The sequence below is a fragment of the Amblyomma americanum genome, chromosome 3 (genome assembly GCF_052857255.1).
Source record: "Amblyomma americanum isolate KBUSLIRL-KWMA chromosome 3, ASM5285725v1, whole genome shotgun sequence".
Lineage (NCBI taxonomy): Eukaryota > Metazoa > Arthropoda > Arachnida > Ixodida > Ixodidae > Amblyomma > Amblyomma americanum.
In genome coordinates, this window is record NC_135499.1 from 139481264 (window position 1) to 139504048 (window position 22785).

Here is a 22785-nt window from a genome sequence, read left to right on the forward strand (position 1 = left end):
TATTACTGCAAACTCTATAAGGGCCCACAACATGGAAGTGAGTGAGCCTAACCGTCTATATATTAACTGTGGAGTTAAGACGTGGATTCAGTCCCGGCCTCAGCGGTCGGATTTCGGTGGAGGCGAAATGCTAGAGGCCCGTGTACTATGCAATGTCAGTGCACGTTAAAAAACCCCAGGTGGTTGAAATTTTCTAGAGCCCTCCACTACAGCGTTCCTTATAGCCTGAGCTGCTTTGGGACGTTAAACCACATAAACCAAACCATTAACTGTGGTGTTAATGCATGAACCAAAGATGCCAATTAGCCCCTGCAGAACCTCTGCTTTGGAAGCTGAGCTTACACACCTTGCTGAAGCAACAGCTAGCTTTTGCTATTTATAAATACACCATAGTGGCCGATTGACAAAGCGGTAGCATTGCATAATGGTAGTGATTTGAAAAACAACGAATCTGTAGGGATGTATTACATCAAAAGCATGTCCTTTATGCACAAAAGTGACATTTTTTTCTAAATTCTTTTCATTTTTTTATTAATTTCTTGTTTGATTTTAATGGGGCAAAAATTTTTGGGCTAAAATTCACTTATTTATTTTTATAAATAGCTGTTCCAATCTGCTGAGTGGTTAATTTTGTGGTGTTCCATTTCTTTTTCATTCTTTTCATGGAATGAGTGCTGTTGCTCTCTGTTTTGGCAAGCCTAGAGCTGCTTGCAGGAGCACAAAGTAGGTGACATTTTCAAGGCTTCCAACTAAAGTTGTACCCTAACAAGAATACAGTGAAGTCTCCCATTAAGCTTCTGATAGCCATAATATAGCAACAAGCTGACTGAGTGAGCATTTCGTGGCTCTTTACATGCTCACTCTGAACAGAATAAACCAATTCACGCAGTTTTCTAGGTTATGAAGTTCTGCTTCACCCACTTAATCCACCTGACTGACAGCTGAGCAGTTTTTTTTTTTTTTTTTTGCCTGTTTGCAGTGAGGGACTCATTTTCAAACAGCTCATCTCTTGGTTTAAGAGGTAGAACATATGTATTCTGGGATTGTGCTCTGCCCCAGGAAGTTCACTCTCATCATGGATGCCTGGGGCTCTAGCTTTTTTTTTTTTTTGCATGTGTGTGTGTATGTAAAAATGTTGTAAACATAATGAGCAGCTCGTCCATAGACTATATAGATGTTGTTTTATCTTTTTCTGGCTACAGGTTGATGTGCTGTCTTCGCTTCAGAAGCCAAAGAAGATCACAGTAAAAGGCAGTGACGGCAAAACTTATGCTATGATGCTGAAACCAAAGGTTTGTTGCCCTGGCTTCACTGACTTTCCAGCTCACTTAATTTTATGGGACATCTAAAAATACCATCCATGTGGGGAATGTGATTTTCTTCTATGAGAGATCATTCGTTGCAAATTTTTTTTTAAAAACATTTGTGCTTTCAAATTTGGATATTTGCAGCAAAAATTTGTTGTTGTTTTTTTGCGGCTATAGTTTATACGGGCGGCCAAACATTTATCACATGTCTGTAGGACTATTCAAATTGTATGATTGTCCATTTTTGGAGCAAAGACGGTTCATATGCAGGTTTTAGAGTAAAGAACAGTGGCTTTTGATTTAGTAAAGACCTGGCCCACAACAAAGCACTTTCACGCAAGAGTCCTTGTGCACACAACCTATAAAAAGGAAACTGTTCCTCACTTAACGCCCGTTTTGATCATCCAGGATGACCTTCGTAAGGACTGTCGGCTTATGGAGTTCAACAACCTCATGAACCGTTACCTGAAGAAGAGCGCCGAGGGTCTGAGGCGAAGACTGCATATTCGTACCTACGTATGTTGTGCCTCACATACTTTTAATTGGCGTACGTACTAGCATGTACCTTTAGTCAGTGCTGCCAAAACATCTGCATAGTGCATATGTGGCAGCAGGATTGCCCCATGCTTATTTTCTGCTCTTCTAAACAATGGTGAGTTTCATTTGGAGTTAATAGTAGGGGAGTGCCAATATTCAAAACTTCAAATAGTTATTTAGTATTAAGGCGGTAGCCTTTAATGGCATATACTCGCGTCTGTTAAATTTTAGGTCATGTGACTTTGTGATGTCACGTGATCTCTCTGCCACCATCGCACCAGCTGCTCCTCTCTGGCGTGAAATGAATTCGAGCGCGACAAATTCAAATCAGTGCAATGAGTCGCAAATGGCTTTCGCCTTCCCGCAGTTAAGAGATATCTAAGTGCCTCCAACGAACTTTTACTATGCGATTCAATTATCTACTATTGGAACTATTCGAACCTCCTAAACACCAAGAAATTACAAATTTCGTGTTCATTTGTACTTGCGGCGAAACATCGCAACATTTCCAAACGCCAGTACTTGCACTTGTCACATAAGTTTATTTGCTGTTTTGTTTTAGCATTGCCCGCCAGCACACGGGAGAAGCTTGTGCGCGGTAGTGCTAGGCCTTGCATAAAATCATTACACTCTGTGGGGTTTGACTTGGGGTTCTCCCCACTCAATCGCGGCTGACACGGTTCAAAGCCGCCCGAACCCCACCCCGTGATCGCGTACGCTACCGAGCGCACGCCAACCACTGCGGGCCTTGCTCTGAGGGAACAAAGGAACGACACACTGGCTGACACAAACAGGCATTTATTGCTACAGCAACAATCACGCCAGCTAGCAACAAGGTACGCTAATGAATCGAGGTCGTCCGACTCACCAGCAAGGTTCCGAGCAAATGTTCGCCCGTGCTAGGGCAAGGGACATATACTCTACTCCGAAGGCCGGACGGGACGATATACGGGAGCGGGTCTCCCCGTTGCTTCCTCGCCCCGCCGGCGAAGAGCAGAGTCGCGAGCGGACGTGTCGCTCGTGCCGACGATCCCAGCCGAAGAGCCCCATCTCCCGCGCGCGGGCTTCAGCAGTCTCCCGCGCAGCGACGCTGGCGCCCTCTCTTGACAGTTAATGTAACTGACAAGGGAATGCGTTCATCCTCGGGGTGAGACTGCTGCTGCACGGTGCCTCGCGGGAAAGCAAACACAGGGGGCTGCAGGGCAGGTCCCCACAACTCGCAGCCATCGAAGGCTGCCGCAGCTTGGCTACTGTACACTCACATGTCGCAAAACAAAATGCAGCACCAAGCAGCATGTCATTGCACCATGCCACAATGCAGTCGTCAGCTGGCTGGGGAACCTGACTGGCGGTGATCCTTTCATTTGAGATCACTTGCTACGATAAGAGGCGCAGCACGCACTCCAGCAGTCCGGCTTGTGGAAAATGGGGAAACTGGCGAAGTTGCAGTCCATGTGCACTGCTGCAATTGTTTCGTGGCGACCATTTTGATTACTCAAAATTTTTTTCACTTAGAATCTAGAAACTGCACATCTTAGGCCTCAGACGACGATATTTCTACACAGGCCACAGGCAATATTTCTGGTAGGACAGAAATATCGGGCTCGAAACCAGCCCATGCAGTCGCAGCATGCATAGTGTGGCCTGCCCACTGGGGCATCTGACGCTGTGGTTTCGTTTTCACTCCTTCGGTTTTCATCAGCATTTGGGTCCATCACAGGGTTTGAGGTCCAGCGAAACAGATATGCGAGGGCTAGGCGGGCTATCTATCATCATGAGCACTATGTTTGAGGCGGCACACCACAGCCGGCACTTTGCCTACAGGCATTATGAGGGTGTGTGCTTCTGCTTGTATTGCCACTCAGCTTGCTGCCCTTGTGTCCGCTTCGCGAGCCATCTTGTTGCATTTCGCCAGCAGTGCTTTCCACCTTGCCCCTTCCAATTAATTGCCACTGACATCACTCCTCCAATAAGGAGGTATCTGGCCACCTTACAGTGCTTCACGATGGCATTCAGTGAGTGCCTTTGTTATGTTATTGGGCTTTTCTTTTTTCACTGAATGCAGTTGTTATCTAAATAATTGTAATTGCTATCCAATTAATTGCAAGCAATATATTAGTCTACAAAATAAAGTTCACAATTACTACATGACTCCCCCTCTCTAATTTAATGCCTGGCAGGCCATAAAGTTACAATAAATTATGCTTATGATGGTGAAGACAAAATTTGTTTGCAATATATATTTGTTTGTTTGTTTGTTTGTTTTTATAGCTGTGTTCTGTAGAAAAGCATATCTTGAGTTTGAACTGGTTGTATTGATATTCAAAATTATTCTAAATTATCCAAAAATATTTCATTCAATTCACAACCACTTTTATATATTCGTATTTGCTTCACGACCAAAAATTTGATATTCTCATGCCTCTAGTAATAGTCTGCATACTATCTGGTGGATCGTGACTGATAACAAACTGTTTCAACTTTTACATTTCCTTCCATACATTTCTATGCATCTCCTTCGCTCTCTGCCTGCACCTCTGAAACCAGAATGTGGTCCCCCTGAATGAAGAGTGCGGCATCATCGAATGGATCCCAGACCTGCAAGGATTTCGACTCATCCTGAACCGCATCTACCGCGAAAAGGGAATGCTCGTCCCTGGCAAAGACATAAAGGACATGATGCCTGACCTGGCTGCTAGTGTCGAGTGCGTATTGTGTTACGATACCTGTGCACGAACCATGGCAAGTCATTGTATGTGGACCTAATTGCGCTGCCAGAGATGTACTACGTCTAAACAGGGAAAGCATCGGGATATTCGCATAGGGTGGCACGGAAAAGTAGTTTGGGGTTGGAGGGGAGAGTAAAATTTTTGACAGGCATGATGCTTTAGCAATATTGTTTCTAATAAACATAAAATAAACAAAATGCAGTGGTGAGAGCTTCATGTACTAGGCAAGTTTTTGGTGTAGACCGATCAATTTTAGGGGTGGCGACCACCACCATTTGTTTTCCCTTCGTGCCGTCACAATACAGGATCCTGTTGTGTATGTGAAGTGAGCAAAAAGCAGTACTGCAGCATTGGTGTGATAAAGTTGGGACAGTTCAGTTTGTTGAAGCAATCATTGGTGTTCTTCATGCATGAAAAGTTGATTATTAGGTACGGCTTGCTTTGCTTAGAGCTTTCTTGAATTACGACGAACGGAGGTTTTGTGAGGTAGAGACCCAATAGTGTTGTGAGCCTAACATACAACAGTTCTACAAATTTGCATTCTTGTGCGATCCGAACATAGTTTTTTGCATCTGGCTGCATGGACCGCTTTCCTGTCCTCAACCTGAAAGCAAAACATGACTTGCAACTCCCAGCATGTATTTATTAAATTAGCGCCAATCTACGAATCGCTTCTATCTGAGGCAAAAAGAAAAATGCAATATAAACTTTGTGAATACTGCTTGTTCAGTTAGGCCCACTTTTCACTCTCTCGATTTACTTTGCAATAAATAAACAGACACATAAACCAGTATAACCTAAGAGTTTCTAGCTTTTGAATACTGTTCGAAAAGCATGCAGTGCATGGAACACGCTGCTGGCACTACTCACTTCTCCTCCATAACTGACTGTTTTGTGGCGTAGAAAGTAAAAGATTGTGGTGGCTGCTAGCAGCTACCTACCGCCTCTGGGAGGCAAGCTAGTAGACAGAAAAGGGTACTGTAGTCGGCGTTGCACGAAGTGCAGCCACGTCTTACGTGGCATCACTTATTGCCTGATTTGTCCAATGTACAGGGAAAAACTGGCCATATTCAAGGAGAAATTTCTTCCAAGATTCCCTGCTGTTTTTGTCGAGTGGTTCCACAAGAACTTCCCAGACCCAACTGCTTGGTGCGTACTGGCCACAATTAATAAACGGTCAACTTTCCATTATTTCAATTCAGAAAGAGTGGAAAATTTGTTGGAATCACGCAAAGTTTGATTCATGGGGAACTTTTTTAATACATTTTGTGTTAATGGGACCAAAGCATCGGTTTGAAAACAATCGCCGACCAATTTTGCGGACTCGGAGTTCCGAGTAATAAAATAGCCCGAAAAATCCATGGACTTGAAAAAATAATTTACTGAGATAAAATTGACTTGAAAAAAATAGCTAATTTTGCCTTTTGCCTTGTTCCACCAACAAGCAATGATATTATCTTGTATTTGAACCAAGAGTCATGCTTCTGTATGGTTAGGTTCCATGGCGCACTGCACGTTACCAGTACCGTTTGCGCGGTCTGCAGACCATGCACCGAACCATGTCTTCAATAGACGAGCATTTCAGCGTGCAATGCACGCTTCTTGATGTCGCTCTGCACAAACATGCTCTGCGCAACAGTGGCTAGGAGGACAGAGAGAGAGGGAACAAGCAGGAAGCGGTTGGCGCTGACAATTCTTTAGCGTGCACTGACATTGCACGGTACACAGGCGCCTTGCATTTTGCCTCCATCAAAACGCAGCCGCCACCACTGGGATCGAACCCACTGCTGTAATCATGCACTTGCACATCAGTTAAACATGAATCTGATAGGTGGCATAGTTACAGCATATTTTCAATGCAGTTGATTCTTAATTATTCAAACTCAAAGGGGAACGTAAATTTGTTTCAAATATGCAGGGTTCAAATTAATGAGAACCTATTTAGTGCACTTAGTTTTCGTAGGACCAGAGTGCCAGTTCAATTAAGCTAGATGTTTCAATTAGGTAAGTTCACTGTAGTTGGCTTCGTGAGAGTGGCATAGTGCTTATATGCTCTGTACAGTTTCTAACATTAACCAGAAATAACACAGCTACACTACTATTGTTCACTCAGTAATGGAAATACTTCATGGCAGTGGTTTATGTGCAAACCTTCCTCGTCAAGACATCACTGGGCAATTTTGAGTGGCAACACTACTTAGCTGCAGTGCTGATTTAATAAGTGGTGTGGGGGCCTAGCATTTGGCAAGTTTTGGCTGAGTTTCATCACATGTCGCATGGAGTAGATGTTGTTCAAACTTAGGTACGTTTCCGGAGGCTTCTGAGCAAACTACAACCATTTCATTGGCATTTCATTTTGCACTTGCAGCTTGGGCATTAATTTCTGGAAACTGTTCAATTGATCCATAAAACTCTCAGGAACCGAAGGTGATTCTATGAGCGATGTACAGATTAAATTCTTGCACTGCAGACTCGGGGATGGTCAGAGTGATGCTGAGGCAGATATGCAGGTCGGGTTGCTTAGCTATTATGCACACAGTGCCAGCAGTTCACAACACTTCATTCAGGGGAGTCTTGCTGATGATCAGGGTGACAAAAGCAATAGCTATGACTAAGTACATACGTAATGTAATCCTCGCTTGGAGACATCCAAAGGATGTGCAAGCTAAGCCAGAGGCTGGGGGATACTTGGTCGTATACTTTCCAATAAACCGCAATTTTTGCATTCTAGTGTACACATTTACAGACTGTTTCAAATGCAGAACTGCCAGAGCACAAGCTTTTGTGTAGACAAGAACCATGATAAAAAATATTAACACATGAATGCTACATTGTGTAATGGCATGTCATGGTAGCTTTTATTCACGCATATATGTCTGGATCTTTCAGGTACACTGCAAGGCAGTCATATGCCCAAACGGTAGCTGTCATGAGCATTGTTGGTTTCATCCTGGGCTTGGGTGATCGGCACGGTGAGAACATCCTGTTCGACGCCTCATGTGGCGATGCTGTGCACGTTGACTTCAACTGCCTCTTCAACAAGGCATGAGCTGTTCTCAAACCTTTGGGATTTAGCTTGAGTCAATTTCTGTGGGCTAGAGGTAGCAAATAGAGCTAGTGCATACCATAATAGCCATGGAGAAATGTTAATTAAGGCTATTAAGCTATTAAAAAGGCTATTAAAAAGGCTATTGACAATTTTCATTTTGGCTGACTGGCACAGCCATACTGTGCTCTTAAAAAGTGTTTAATAGATGCATCCGACATGTGGTGTTATGACAAATCTGTAAATAGAAAAACTGACTCATAGACTTGTTTGAGCTGCACAAACATTCCTAATTTGTGCAGCTATGCGGCAGCAAAAAAAAGTCTTAGGAGCCTAGTGTTAATTTAATCAGCATAATAATGCTATAAAAAAAAGCAGCAAGCATGTTTAGCCTCGTTATTCGTAATCTTCATGGCACTTCTCAAATACTGAAAATGGCGGTGTACGAATCACAAGTAAGACTGCACTTAGAATACATTTCCAGTTTGTGGGACCTCATCAAAAATACCTCATCGATAAAATTGAAGGTATTCAGAATCGTGCGGTGATGTTGTATTAAACAAATGTTCCCGGAGAGCTAGTAACACACAATTAAAGACTAGCATTGGAATCCAACTTCTTGACTGAAGGCAAAGGGAAGACCGGGTAAAACTAACGCATGCAATTTATAATAACTCTGCTCGTATAGAAAAATTTTAATATATCAAGCCTCCACACTAACTCTCAAGCAGGAGGGATCACAACTTTAAAATTACAGAAAAATGAATGTCGTACAAATTACTTGAAATCCTCTTTCTTCGCAAAAACAATATCTGAATGGAACACCTTACTAGCGGCAGTGGTCACAGCTGACGATGTCCATTTTGCTTAACTGATTAATAATGTGTTATTCATAGAGTTATCTTTGCAATGCGTTGTTCTTGTGGCTTGTGTAACATGTTCTGAAATTGCAAATGCCTTGTTTTATAGTCATCTCTTCAATTGTTTCATTGTTTGCTTATTTGTATTGTTTTTTTATATTTGTACCCACTCTCCTGCTGTAATACCTTGGCGCTACAGGATATGTTGTAAATAAATAGATCAATGGCTGCAGCTGTCGACCAGTAACGACTTGTGTATAGGTGTGGTCACCTGAGTGGAATTAGGCATTAGTAGAAAGTGGTTATTCTATCGCACTCAATGTGGCTAGAAATCCACCTGTGGCTGGAGCATGCTACAGAGCATGGTGGGGATGCCATCCTAAATGAACTAGAAAACGAAGGGCAGTCAGTTTTGCTATTCCAAAGCTGCGCACCACCCTGGTCATTTTCCACTGCTTGCTTCTTTCATTTAAACCAGGGCAGCTGTTTGCCAAAGTGGTAAGGTGCTGATAGCCATTGCACACGATTTTGAGCTAGCGCTATCATTTGATTTGTTTTTGCTATCCTTCGTGCTTTCCTTTTTTGCTTGTTGATTTTGTTTTCCTACAAAAGGAGGCAATGACATCATTGTGTGATGGAGATAGGTAGTGACTTGCAAGCAAAGGGGCAATGAAAAAAATGGAATCCACTCCATAGGTGCGCTCTGGCCTTAGTTTGCTTATATGCAAGCTGTACTGACTGCAGTAGCACATGGCAAGAGGCAAAGACTGATTGCAATTGAAAGGTGCAACTCTCAACTTGACCTTGCATTCATGACAGGGCGAAACATTTGACTGGCCGGAGAAAGTTCCTTTCCGCCTGACACACAACATGGTTGATGCCATGGTGAGTTTTTCAAGTGCTCATACCAAATGATTGAACTTGTTCGTAGAAAGACCATAATTGCGGCATGAAACTGGTATGTGTCTCAGCATGTCTGCAGTGTGGTTAAGGAACAATCTGAGCAAGTGGTGACAATGCATGAATGCATGGATGTCTGAGCTGCCATGGAAACAGATAAAAGTTTGGGAAGTAAACACGGTCACTGTTCCCATATTATGTGAAAGACGGGGCGGAGGATTTCTCAAGCCGCAAATGTACGGCTTTTCCCTCCGCCTCCTTCCACTTCTTTGTGGAAAATAAAGTGTGTGTGTGTGTGTGTGTGTCTATGTGTGTGTGTGCGTGTGTGTGCATACGTGCGTGCATATAAAGCCCCACTTTATCCAAGCTGTAGGAACATGCCTGCGTGGCCTATGGGCCACTTCATGTGTTACATGGTCACCTTTTCAACCAATTCACATTTTTTGCTCACAACGCACAACAAACGCCACCTGATTTTCTACAGGACAAGACCTTTAAAACTCTCGCTTTAAAAGTGAGGCTCTTGCTGTGGGTTGACAGGATACCTTGCCAGTTTTTTTTTATCCATTTTTCCTGTGAACCTATCTCACCTCCATGCTGTTTATTCCTTTCATGAAAAACTGCTCACAGTGTTATACAATTTCATATTGTTTGTCGGGAACACGTTGCAAAGCAGGCGGAATTCAATTTTAGTGCACTTATATATTCATTATGCAGAGCTATATGAATTGCCTAATACGCATTGCTTAATGTCCTCCACAAAGTATGTATCGTGCCTAGTCACTCACATTTTGGAATGTTAAACCGCAAAAGAATGCAGGAATGTGTGTTTTGATGCTTACGAATTGTCAGTCATAGCTGTTTCCAGCCCAGTAGTATGTGCATTTTTTAATGAAAGGGAACATGCTATGAGAATGTTGATGCATTGAATGTTAAAGATGAAAAGGGTGACTTATGATCATATTTCTTTCTTATGTTTGTGTTTAGGCTCTTTGAAAGCAAATTTTAAAATCCACACTATTTTCACTGGATTTCCGGAAAATATGCTGAAGTACTAGCTCAGTATTTAACGCGATACTATTTTCAAAACAGTGTAGTCTGTGCCGGTGCTAAATGAAAACATTTCTTGTAGGAGTTACTCAGCAAAAGGTATATGAAGCCTATGAGCTTCATCAGTAGAACGGAAAGCCTAAAAAACACTTTATGTATTTGTAGGCTTTCTTTCACTGATTATTCTCTGCACACACTTTGTAAATACTATATTTGCTCTGCCAACTTCATCTTTGCAAGTACACGACTTAGCCAGCTTGACACTAATTGCAGGGATAATAAATGGCTGACTGGGACAAATACTATATTACTTCTTACATTAAAATGTCCAGCAGATATTAGGAAATTATTCATTAGAAAACCTTACCTTCTGAAATTGTCGTAACAGGCATGTATTTTGAGCATCCACCTCTCTAAATTTACATTGAGCTTGTCTTATTACCTTAAGTAGTCAGCAGTATAAGACTCACCTCAGACCTCCTCCTATATTTTACTAACATGTGGATGAGCTGCATTTTTTGCAATTTCAGGGTCCCCTCGGCTATGAAGGCGTTTTCAGGAAAGCATGTGAGGTCACATTACGCATCATGCGCAACGAGCAGGACGCACTGATGAGGTTAGTGTTGAAACACTACGTTCAAAGTTCAGCGTGCACTCTAAGCATGTTATGCACAAGTGTAATGGGTTTGTATTTACTCATAGTGTGGATTGGCACTCCCCTTTGCATCAAAGTGAGCAACTAATGAGACCATTTATTTATTTATTTTTTCCTAACTTCTCAGTGTGCTGAAACCATTTGTACATGACCCTCTTGTTGAGTGGAGCAAGGCCCCAAGAGGTGCAAAGAGTGTTCCAACAGAGTCTGGAGAAATCATCAATGAAAAAGTAAGTGCACTCAGAAGAACTGCCGCTAGCACTGGAAGGCCTATTTATACTGCTCTGCTCTTTCTTGGATCTGCATTAGCATGAGGCAGCGGCACCCATATGCCCACAGCTGAGCACCAAAATGTGGCAGTCTTAGCAGCATGTCTTGTGAGTAATTAGCGGGAGTGATCAAAGCACTTTTCTTATAGTAGTGCTGGTTCTGTATAATATATCATTTCTTCTATCCAAGAACAGCATCGCTTCCTTTAAGCATGCCGTCGTACACAAAGAAAGCTATGAATTGGCTTAACCAAGCATCAGACGCGCTTACCTATGTTATTAGTTGGTCAGAACATGAATTTCACACTGATTACGTTGTACGTTACACATTTTGTCGTGTTGTTAGCATCAAAGTAGGAGTAGTGTACTGTATTCAATGGGTCAGTATTTCACATTGCTTGGACCTCTATCAGATTTTGACATACGTGCTCTCTGTTGTGTATATGCAGTGTATTGTCTGGTGTATAAGTCTCAGCTTCCTTTTTTGAACTTTTACTCAGTTTGTCTTATAGAGTTATGTGACTTACATGCAGCCAAGCATGATGCGCCACCGCGTGTCATCTTTTTCCATGTCCTTTAATTTAACTTTGTTTAAAAATAAAATTGATCGTTAAAGCAGTGGGCAAATCGAGTTACTTTTTAAATTTCATTCTATGGGCAGAATCACACAATCTCACCACTGAATGTGGCAGCCACTGAATCCAGTCCAGCCGCATTCTCAAAAGTCTTGGTTTTGGCATCACTTCTGTCTGGCTTAACATGTATCGTGCGTTGTTCTTGCTGAACATGGCACTGCCTACGAGTTGGCGGAGCTATAATGCAAAATTCAAGTTGCGTGCCGTTGAATCTGTGCTGGAGAATGAGAAGCAAGTAGCAGGGAGACAGTTCGACATGAGTGAAAAAAATTATACTGGACTGGTGCAAAGCCATAACACCACTCCGGTCAATGAAGCGACCAAAACAATTAACCCTTGACCTGCATCGCTAAACTAAATGCTACACAGGTGTGCTAGTACAATATATGACGGCTTTACAGACAATGTAAGCAGCAGCTGGCGTGACATGGTTTCTTCCTTTCCACTTGGCCGCAGCTGCCATGAAACCAGTTTGCTTCCTTCCACTAGGCTGCAGTAGGCGCGCTACCCTCCATTCCACTTGACTGCAGCTGGCTTGCGCGGCTTTTTCATTAGTGACCTACCTAGTGCTAGCACACAAAAAGGAAAGAGGATTTCCCCCTCTCTACTTTGCCACCCGCAACTCCTCACCTGTCACCCTCTTAGTCTTCCCTCCCCACTAGAATCTCCCTTTCCTCTGAAAGTGGAGAGGGAATTTCACTCTCTCTACTGTGCCACCTGTGGCAGGTGGCAACTGGCAGGACACATAATCACTTCTTTGCTAGTGACCCACCTAGTGCTAACACAATCCACTTGCCATGATTGGCAAGTGGCAGCTGGCAGGTGGAGGCTTCATTCGCAGAGAGGACAGTTTTTTTTGCTAAATGAGGCATCTAGTGCTAGGGCACTAAAAGGGTAGACTGCGGGAAGAAGGCACGCTAGCCAGAGCTCGAGGATCATCCGCGCATGGCAGCCGCTGCAAGCGCGTAGTTTTGTCGCACTCTCTAATGAAAGGACCCTCAGCCTGCTTTTGTAGCACTTATCAAACGTACAGCAGGTGCGTCTTATACACCAGTGCAACTTATGTGTGACTTTAGTTGGAAAAGCTGCTGTTTGCAGGTGGGTGCAACTTATACAGAGGTGCAGCTTTAGACCAGAAAGTATGGCATGTTCACACATTTGTTTTTCTGTAACCAGGCTCTGGTCAACGTAAACGGCATTGAACAGAGGCTAAAAGGCATCTACAGGGGGCGCAACAAGCCTGCTGGGCCACCTCTCTCAGTCGAGGGTCAGGTAGACTCCCTCATCCAGGTAGGGATGTTGATTCTACCTCCCAGCATGAAACCCTTCACTTGCAGTGCTGCTGTCTATTGGCAAAAGAGCATGTTGTGCTTGAAAACATTGCTTAAAATTCGACCTTTCCTTACATTTGGTAGCTTCCAGCAAATCTCTTCAGTGCACCTAACATCCTGCTGGTAACTTTTTGTGGCTTAGAAAAATATGTACACAGTAGTGCTCCAGGCCTGTAATGTGCCCTAGAACTGCTTCTACAGTGGTCCCAGCAAAGTTTTTTTTGCTTTTTTCTGAGCATCATACCGCTGCATTGCACTGAGCTGTTTATCTGGGTAAATTGTCAAGAGTAATGTCCTTGCGTGTTGTGCATTCTAGTGTGAATTGCGAAAGCAGTCATTTTGGCAGCAGCAAAAGACTTTGCTGTCATCTCTGAAAGCTTGACAGTACCATGTCTTGTAATTTATCTTATCCTTCTGCATGGTCACGGAACAATGACACCTCTCTCTGTATTTTTTTTTAATTCTGATGCAGGAAGCAACCAGTGAGATCAACCTCTGCCAGATGTATGTTGGCTGGGGTGCCTACCTCTGATACTTTTCAGTTGATAGCTCAGGAATCCTGGGCAGGTGTGAGCTCAAGCTTGTTGATTTCTTCAGTTGTTTGCATGTTAAGTAATGTGCGGGGGTTACTGCTTCCATTACTTGATGTAGGTACATATTTTTTATTGATTAGAAGCTGGTCTCATGTTCTTGCTGCACCATGTACAGTGGACTTTTCTTCTTTTTCATACCTGCACAGTTTGCAGAAATGAACATCTGTCTGCACTAATTTACCTTCACCCTGTTAGTCATTATGTTCTTTGTCACTACCAGCTGTTGTTAAGAGGACTGCTGCCATTTGTGTGGGTCAGCTGAATTTCTCGGGCTACTGAAAAATTGATGCCGTACATTGATCAAAAACTTCCTTCATTTGTGTGGGTCACAATGCATGTATTATTTAAACATTATCAGAGAATTTTGTGGCTGTGTCTTGTTTTTATTCCTTTTTAACTCAGGGCATTTCCTGCTATTTATGCAGCTAATAAAGCTCATCTTGTGTTACTGATGAAGTTCCTTTGTCCCTCACTAAACACTTTTATGTTCCAGACCAGAAAGAGGAAGGGAAAACTTCTCGTTGCAGGCTTCCAGCCAGAACAGTAATACTATCTTTTCAGATCTTAGATAAGAATGTTCAGTTAAATTTGTATGGGTAGCATTGTCTGTATTTTGTTTTAGCTTATTGCTTTTTTACAAGTTTGTACTGTTTTTGCCTTGATAAGAACTTTGTGAGGCCATCTGCTTGAAGCCTGCAGACACTACATGGCACTGAAGTGCTTAGCGCAATTTGTTAATAATGCTACAGAGCTAGTCACCACTGCCTATCTTCTTTATATGCCTTGGAAATTGATGTTACTGAAATGTTAAAGTACACTAGGGGGAAATAGGAATGGAAGCAAGAAACTGCTGGGCTTATAGATTGCTTTTCAGCAAGGCTACCAGAATTTCTTTCTGCATGAAAATGTCACTACACTGTTGAGAAAATCACAAATGATGGCCTAGGTTGATTTCTTTCCCCACTAACGTTCACAACACCCACGTTGCGACATCATTTTCACAGTGTGTGTCCTCCTGAGCTCTCAGCAAATCAGAGTAAATGAACAAAACCAAGGCCGCTTGACCCTGCGATCAATCAGTGTTTTGTTACAATATTTGTCAACAGGTGGCTCCACCGTGCTGTTTACCACACTCTAATCGTGATGGGGTTTAATGTCCTGCAACAGCACTGGTTCTCTGTCACAAAAAAATGCGGGGACGCTCAAGTCACCTTAAGAGTGCAATGTAGTAGCATTAGATTTCACATTTGTCTCAGCCTCTGTTGCAATTTTTGTGCACGTTTGCGTCAATTTCTGTGCAACTGTAGTTCCGTCCACTGCCATATTCCAACTGCAAGCTGCAGTAGCAGGTATTCGCTATGCCATTATGGTGCCAACATTTGAATATATCTTTTTTTTTTCTTATTTGTGATTTCAGTTCATTATCTAGGTTGCTGTCTAGAAACTGGGTTTCTAACAACCCGTTGGGCAGGTTATGGTGATGTCACAAGGTCATGTGACCTTGCTTGACTGATCATTTATTTAATTGCCACCTGCCACAGTGGGCAGGTTGTAGTGGCGTCACAAGGTCACGTGACCTATCTCGGCCTGTCAGTGAATTTCGTGACACCAGGCATCGGTGAGGCTTTGGAGTGACAACTCTTAACGGTATCGCATTAAATGTAGACCAGCCGCTGTACCCTCTCTGGCTGCTGTTTGCTCTGCCTAAATTTGCTAAAGAGTGAAACACCTACTTCGGCAGAGAGTAGGACTGCCTGTTCACTCTTTCTATGGCCAAAAGGTTGTTAGAGGATGTTTACTTTCTTCACTTGTGGCATAATGCAGCAGAGCATTACGGTCACCTGTGACCTGTATCTCATGCAAAATACGTCCTTCGCTAATTCTGCTCAACGTAAACAAAGTGATCTCACTTTGAGCAGCAGGAAAAAAACTGCTGGTGGTTCAGCTCTGGTTAACCCTAGTCGAAAGCGAAAAGCTGCATATCCCTGGCTAGGTTTGTGGTCGAGCGACTGCCGGTTTCCATAGATAGCCATACTGACACACACAGTAGTAAGCATTTTTTTATTTCTTAAACATCTTGCTTTCTTGGAAATGACATTAAAGGTGCTCTCACAAGACAGTATATATTTAATATAGCTTCGGTGATATTTACAACTGTATTATTGCTCGTTCTATGCTGAGATATGGAACCAAATCTGGCTCCAAACGGACGCCCAAACCCTGCAGATTTTTAGAAAGCCAAATTGAAAAATTGGTATTTGGGGGGGGGAATGGCGCAGTATCTGTCGCACATATCAGTGGACACCTGAACCCCGCCGTAAGGAAAGGGATAAAGGAGGGAGTGAAGGAAGAGAGGTGCAGTGGAGGGCGCGGGAGTCATTTCGAACACCTGGGTATTTTTAACGTGCACTGACATCGCACAGCACACGGGCACCTTAGTGTTTCGCCTCCATCGAAACGCGGTCGGGTTCGAACCCGGGAAATCCGGATCAGTAGCCGAGCGCCCTAACCACTGAGCCACTGCGGCGGGTCCTAATTGAAAAAACTTTTATTTGGGGGGGGTGGGAGGAAATGGCGCAATGTGAGACAGGCGTCATTTCCTTTTCTTGATTAAAACCAACTTTCACTTCTCTTATGGCGCGGTTGCGTTTCCACGGAGATATGTGAGACAGGTGTCATTTCCTTTCCATAAAACCAACTTATTTCACTTCCCTTATGACCCGGTCCACCGAGATATGTGAGACAGGCATAGTTTCCTTTACTTAAAATCAATTTTCATTTCATTTTCCTTCCCTTACACCGGACACGGTGGCTCAGTGTATCCATGGATAGAGAGCTCGGATACTGATTCCGAGTACACGGTTTCGAATCCATCCGACCACGGCGGCCGCGTTTCGATTGAGGCGAAATGCTAAGGTGCCCTTGTGCTGTGCGATGTCAGTGCACATTAAAGATCCCCAGAAATTATTCCAGAGCCCACCACTACGGCACCTCTTCCTTTATTCTCTTTGTCCCTTCTTTCTCCCATCCTTTACCATGCGGTTCAGGTGTCCCCTGATATGTGACAGATACTGTGCCACTTCCTTTCCCCAAAAACCAATTTTCATTTTCCCCTTATGCAGTTCAGCAGCTGAAGGCATCAAAGTGCACCGGTGTTTTATGATTAATAATAATAATAATTGTTTTGGGTTGAAAGGAAATGGTGCAGTATCTGTCTCATATATCATTGGACACCTGAACTGCGCTGTAAGGGAAGGGATAAAGGAGGGAGTGAATTAATATAAGAATTAATAATTGGTTTTTGGGGATACTGCACCATGCCGTAAGGGAAGGGATAAGGGAGGGAGTGAAAGAAGAAAGGAAGAAAGGGGTGCCGTAGTGGAGGGCTCTGGAATAATTTCGAACACCTGGGGATCTTTAACGTGCACTGACATGGCACGGCACACGGGCGCCTTAGCGTTTTACTTCCATAAAAACGCAGCTGCCGCGGTCGGGTTCGAACCCGGGAACTCCGGATCAGTAGTCGAGCGCCCTAACCACTGAGCCACCGCGGCGGGGCACAAAGTACTTGCTGCCCGTACATCACCAGCGCCGCGTTCGCCAGTCACGCGGTGCTCGCCGCGAGGAGTGAGCGGCGGTACGCGGTCTACACAACGCTGACTCCGCGATAGCCAGTCGCGATGGTGCTCACCGCGAGGAGTGAGCGGCGTCATGCAGCGCGCACATTGCTGACGCTGCGATTGCAAGTCGCGCGGTGCTCACCGCGAGCAGTAAGTGGAACGCGGCCCGGTGACGCCGCGACTGCCAGTCGCGTGGTGCTTCGCGGTGTCAGAAGGCGGAGTTCCGCTCACTCCTCGCGGTGAGCACCGCACGACTTGCAATAGAGAGTTGTAGCATTGCGCGATCCGCTACCGTGATCCGCTTCCGCAAGGCGCCACTGCGCATGCACAGATCGCCCTGGGGACGCCAGGTGGCGCCACATGCCCGTCAGCTGCATGCGCGCCAGCCGCAGAGCGTCGGGACTAATCAGCGTGTACCCAGCGGTGCCCCGCGGTAGCGGATCGCGCTATCCACGCGATTGGCAATCGCGGCGTCAGCGGGCCGCGTTCTGCTCGCGGTGAGCACCGCGACTTGCAACTAAGGGCGAGCAATGAGCGCAACGTGGCTTGCTGACGCCTTGATTGCCAGTCGCGCGGTGCTCCCCGCGAGCATGTGAATGGTGGTGGTGGTGAAAGACTTTTTTGGCTAGAAAAGAGTATTTACAGGGAGGTATGATTGGACCGACCCTTAAGGGGCCGGCCCTCACAAACACTAGGTGGGGTCCCTAGTACGGGACCCCAGTGGCGTCAGCCGCTGCCCGGGCACGCTCAATCAGGGCCTTTTGAGCCTGTAGGTGAACATGTGAGTGGAACGCGGCCCGCTGACGCCGCGAGTGCCATTCGCGCGGTGCTCAGAACACAACATAGCCGCACGAACAAGCTGCTCCGCCATCGAAACTGTGACGATTGCATCTGCGTGTGTAGCGAGGCTGCATTGCTCGTGAGTGAGGGTGCGGGGATTGGTAACAGAAGTATCCGAGGTCGAATCAGGAGCGGAAAAATAGGGCAACTAATTGCGCTCGTGCATACCGTTAATTACGCAGCGCATGGCGTACGAGCGGACAACGCTTACTGTCAGACCATGTATTACATGCCGTCTTGGTGCTACTGTTGAACTTCGCTCCGGGAAGCACAGTTTTCGGGAACCATAATCGGAACAAAATAATGCATTACGGCTGCTGTGCTGGCTAGTCCCTTCCTCGCAGTCCATGCGAGACAGTCACTATAAAAGTGACCTCGCAGGCTAGTGCTTTTAGTGAAGATCATTACTTAATTACCACCAACTATCGTTGGTGGTAAGTAATGACCTTCACTCGAGCATTTTCATGTCCGCATATCTAGCGTGGAGCGCACCACAATTTTGTGTGAAGCTGACGTAATTGTGAACTTAGTGGAGCATAAACGTGTTGCCATGTGCATGTTATTACATTTATATAGAGGAATTCTCGAAACAATTGCACGCCAGCTAGTGAAGGCTGGTGTTGCTACCATTAAAGTTAACATTTGTGTACTACATATTTCTATCGCCTTTCTGTGTTTAACAGATCAGAAGAAATTATTTTATGTTGCCGAAGTGCACACCAGCCTTTAGCAGTTTGTAAACAAATGTGTACGATGTGCGTGTGAACGTTTTAAAGCGATGTCTGCATGCATGTACCCAATACGACAACAACCTGCGCTGCCGCAGGAGCATTAAACCTAGCTGTTTTAGATGCAGTCAAGCGATCCATTCAATGGTTCGAAGCAAGAGCTGAGTGGCTCTCCGCAACATGGTCCGACCGCATTTTCACACCTCAAGTGATCAAATTAGGGTTCTCACTTGTCGTTTGAAGCTTTGCCCAAACCCTAGTGTCATATTCCCATTCCTTTACAACCATATAAGCCGAAACACTGGCTGTCGGAAGTGAGCTGTCAAACGAAGCAGCCGCCGCGGCGAGGCAGGCGCCAAGCAGTCAGAAGTCAGGTAATGGCGGCGTGATCACGTGACTAAAGATGGCAGCCCCAATGATACGGTGCTTTAAATCGCCTATACATCTGTTTCAAAACAGCAACATTCAACTTCCCGTATTGTATTTTTGACGTCAGGCGACGCGTACTCGCTAAGCCTAGCAGTTCTGTAAATACGGAAGCAATCTGAAATTTTGGTCTGTTTCATCGCTAAAATTTTCTGGTGCGGGCATCTTCAGACAAAGCAAAAGCTTCATGTGCCTCCCAATTAACATCCTATTGCCCTCCAGGGTTACCAGATAGCTCCAACCACAGGTAGCTGGCCTCCGTACATAGTAGCCCAAATGTAGCCAGAAGCGGAAATTTTAAGTAGCCAAAAAAGTTTTTTTTTTTGTGCGGTAACTCCTAACACGTATTAAGTTATTTTCCGCAAGTATATCTACAAATTACTATTAGGAATGGAGCAAAGCTGGCGTGCGAGCGAATTCATGATTAGGCAAATGCGATCTTCATCACAAGCGTCTAGTTTTTTTTTTTTTCAAATTATTAAAAAGAACAACACACAAATAGCACCACACAATAAACTCGCTGAGCATTCGGCCATACATTATCCTCCCGAGACACGAGACATAACGTAGTGAAAACCAGTTAATTTTTTTAATAATTGAATTTATCAGAGTACACAGATAATTCTGATGTAATTCTTTATTTTCTATGACATTTCGTTAAAAAGTTATCAGATGTGCAATATATTGTACACTGGGACTAAGTTGTCAAAAAAAAAAACCATGGAACATGATGTCATAGACACGCTTTTATTGACCGCTCTGGTCTCATTTCTTGTGAAATTCTTTGAAGCAGTTGCGGCCAGCTGTCAACCACAAGAATAAGTTACACTTGCAGCATCGGAACTTTGTCCTTTCGCAGCAGCCGGGGTTCCGAAACCTGCTTGCGGACTTTTGGTCCACGAGCTCCAGCATGTGTGACGCACCCAGTGTGCGCACGGATGGTGGCGGAAGTGGCACAATTGCTGGCTTCCGCAGTTCCAAGGCTTCGCAATCACTTTTAGTTGAGGCAAACCCCTTGTCAGAGGCAAGCAGAAAATGGGCGAGCTCGAGCTTAAAGTCCAGCAGTTGCATGATGTTTTTTCTCTGTGTGCCCAGCTCTCGATGGTCTTGCTTGTAAAGCAGCCAAGCGTTCACAACTCCGACATCCATCATGAAGACAAGTGTCCGAATCGTCCACTTCTTTGAGCGCATGGTAGTGGGGTAGTAGCTCAGCATTCTGTCACAGAGATCAACACCCCCCATGTGAGTGTTGGTACTCTGCGACAACTGCTGGTCTCTTGACAGCAACTTTCTTTCGCTTCTGCTTTGAAAATCGTGTGCACTCATCCACAGGCTCCATGCCCACGTGGGTGGAGGCCAACATGATCGGTTTGTTATCATACCAGTTCGTGATGCATATGTTATAGACAGTGCCGACACACTGAGACATTGCCCCACGACCTTCTGTACGCATTTCCTGGTCACCTTTGAGCTTGAGCTGCCCTGTCGGAATGCGCGATTTCATGATTGTCCCTGTCCGCCTGAGGTTCTTTTCAGCCAATGACTCAAGAAGATGCGTTCCTGTAAAATATCGGTCGAAATACAGCGAGCTTCCACACGGTAAAGTCGCTGCAAGCTTCAGTACAACGGCAGCACCGATTCCGTGTTGTTTCTTTTGTGCGAGGCTTCCTTTCCCCTGAAAGATCTCAAAATCTAACACAAGGCCTTCAGGGCTTGCCAAGATAAAGTTCTTCAGGCCTGTCAGGTTAGGCTTCCCAGGAATGAACTGCTTCACCGGGCACTTGCCGGTGAAAGGAATAATTTGCTCGTCAACGCAGATGTTTGGTGAGCGCGGCGGAGTGAGGCAAACGTTTGTAATGATGTCAAGAAGAGGATGGACTTTCCATAGTCGATCGGCTTCTTTATCTTTGTCGGAAACAGCGAGGTCGTTGACGACCTTGAGGTTCGGTCGGATGAGAAAAAACCGATCCCTGGTTATTTGGTCGGCTACGGCGGCGACACGCGTTCCATGGCTCCAATACATTTTCGCTCGAGGATAACCCAAGGCGCTCATGAGCAATGAAGCTCCAAGAAATACCTTCATTTCCCCAGGAGATGAGTTCAACGACCGTCCTGTGCGCTGGAGGTACGAAACTTCTGTCATTTCATGGAGACGTTCAAATGCCTGCTGATCCATGTATCTTGAGTAGTATTGATTTGCACACCAGCCATCTCTTTCTTCGGCCGTAGACGACGGAACATCAGGTAAGTCGGGAAGGACGGATGCGTATGCTTGCTTCCGAGGCCACCTTTCGCGAGAAGGCATATGAGTTGATTGGAAACACTGTTATCGCCGTCATCGACATCGGTGTCCGAATCGTAGTGGCAATACTGCTCCTCTTCATCTGCGATAAACACAATTGATTAAAGGGACAGAAGATGGGTGCAGTAAAATTTTAAAACGAACGACGTCCACGAAGTTTTACCTCCAATTCTGTCGCATTGCACATTCACTTCTACACCATCCGGGGGATCTTCCAAGTCTGACAAGTCCAAGTCGGAATTGTCCCCATTCGCAGCAGTCCTCTCAAGAACTTGGAGGGCAGAAGCATCGGCGGCATCTAAAGAGATTTTTTTATTATTTATTTGAAATAAACAGACCCCTAACTTCCACAGAGAGAAAGAGCAAATCAAAATAATGGGTTCTGCCAAATGCAGTCACAAAGACAACATCGAATTTACGAGTGAAATAAAGAAGAAAACAGAAAAGTGAAGGCAGATATAGCGGTGGTGAATGAGACCTTAGTCCTTCATGAGCTCGTAAAACGATATTCAAGAGCACCACAGCATTTTTGAATATATGAAAACGATTTAGTTTGGCGGCGTCGATAGAAAACCTCCGGACTGAAAAACGCCATTTTTGTTAGCATGAGCGCCTCCTCGTGCCTACAGTTTCAAGAAACACCAACAGATGGCACTGCCAGTGTCTAGCTTGGAGAGACTGTTTCGGTTTCGCTTTCGGCACATTTTGTTTACGGATCGCTGAAATCTGAATGTGCAATACGTTGCACGCGGGGTCTCAGGAGGATTATTGCAGTATAGTTAAACCTCAGGAGAATTTCAATGAACACAACAAAATAAACGAAACACTACAATAAATTGCAAGAGAAAATTACTGCAGATGGCGACCGGCACGAAATCGAGCACAGTAGGCGGAAGAAAGTAGGCTAAAGAGGAGGCTTATGTATCATGAGCTGATTTCGAAGTGGAACTGCTTGTA

The 22785-nt window shown here is 44.7% G+C and overlaps 1 protein-coding gene and 1 long non-coding RNA gene across 2 annotated transcripts in view; one reads left to right on the forward strand and one right to left on the reverse strand.

The window, feature by feature from the left end:
- Positions 1-14364, forward strand: part of mei-41 (ATR serine/threonine kinase meiotic 41) — an 84427-nt gene extending 70063 nt beyond the window's left edge. Inside the window, exons 53-62 of the mRNA XM_077658011.1 lie at positions 1203-1292; positions 1716-1823; positions 4392-4549; positions 5627-5722; positions 7463-7616; positions 9299-9364; positions 10960-11045; positions 11212-11314; positions 13165-13278; positions 13792-14364. Coding sequence (XP_077514137.1) covers positions 1203-1292; positions 1716-1823; positions 4392-4549; positions 5627-5722; positions 7463-7616; positions 9299-9364; positions 10960-11045; positions 11212-11314; positions 13165-13278; positions 13792-13851 — 1035 coding nt within the window. The 3' untranslated portion in view covers positions 13852-14364. The remainder of the gene's footprint in view (positions 1-1202; positions 1293-1715; positions 1824-4391; positions 4550-5626; positions 5723-7462; positions 7617-9298; positions 9365-10959; positions 11046-11211; positions 11315-13164; positions 13279-13791) is intronic.
- Positions 14365-20259: 5895 nt separating this feature from the next.
- On the reverse strand, positions 20260-22433 carry LOC144123357 (uncharacterized). Its single transcript, XR_013313077.1, has 2 exons — positions 21992-22433; positions 20260-21910 (listed from the first exon to the last, which is right to left on the reverse strand). It is a non-coding gene; the product is annotated as an uncharacterized LOC144123357 (long non-coding RNA).
- Positions 22434-22785: the final 352 nt, after the last annotated feature.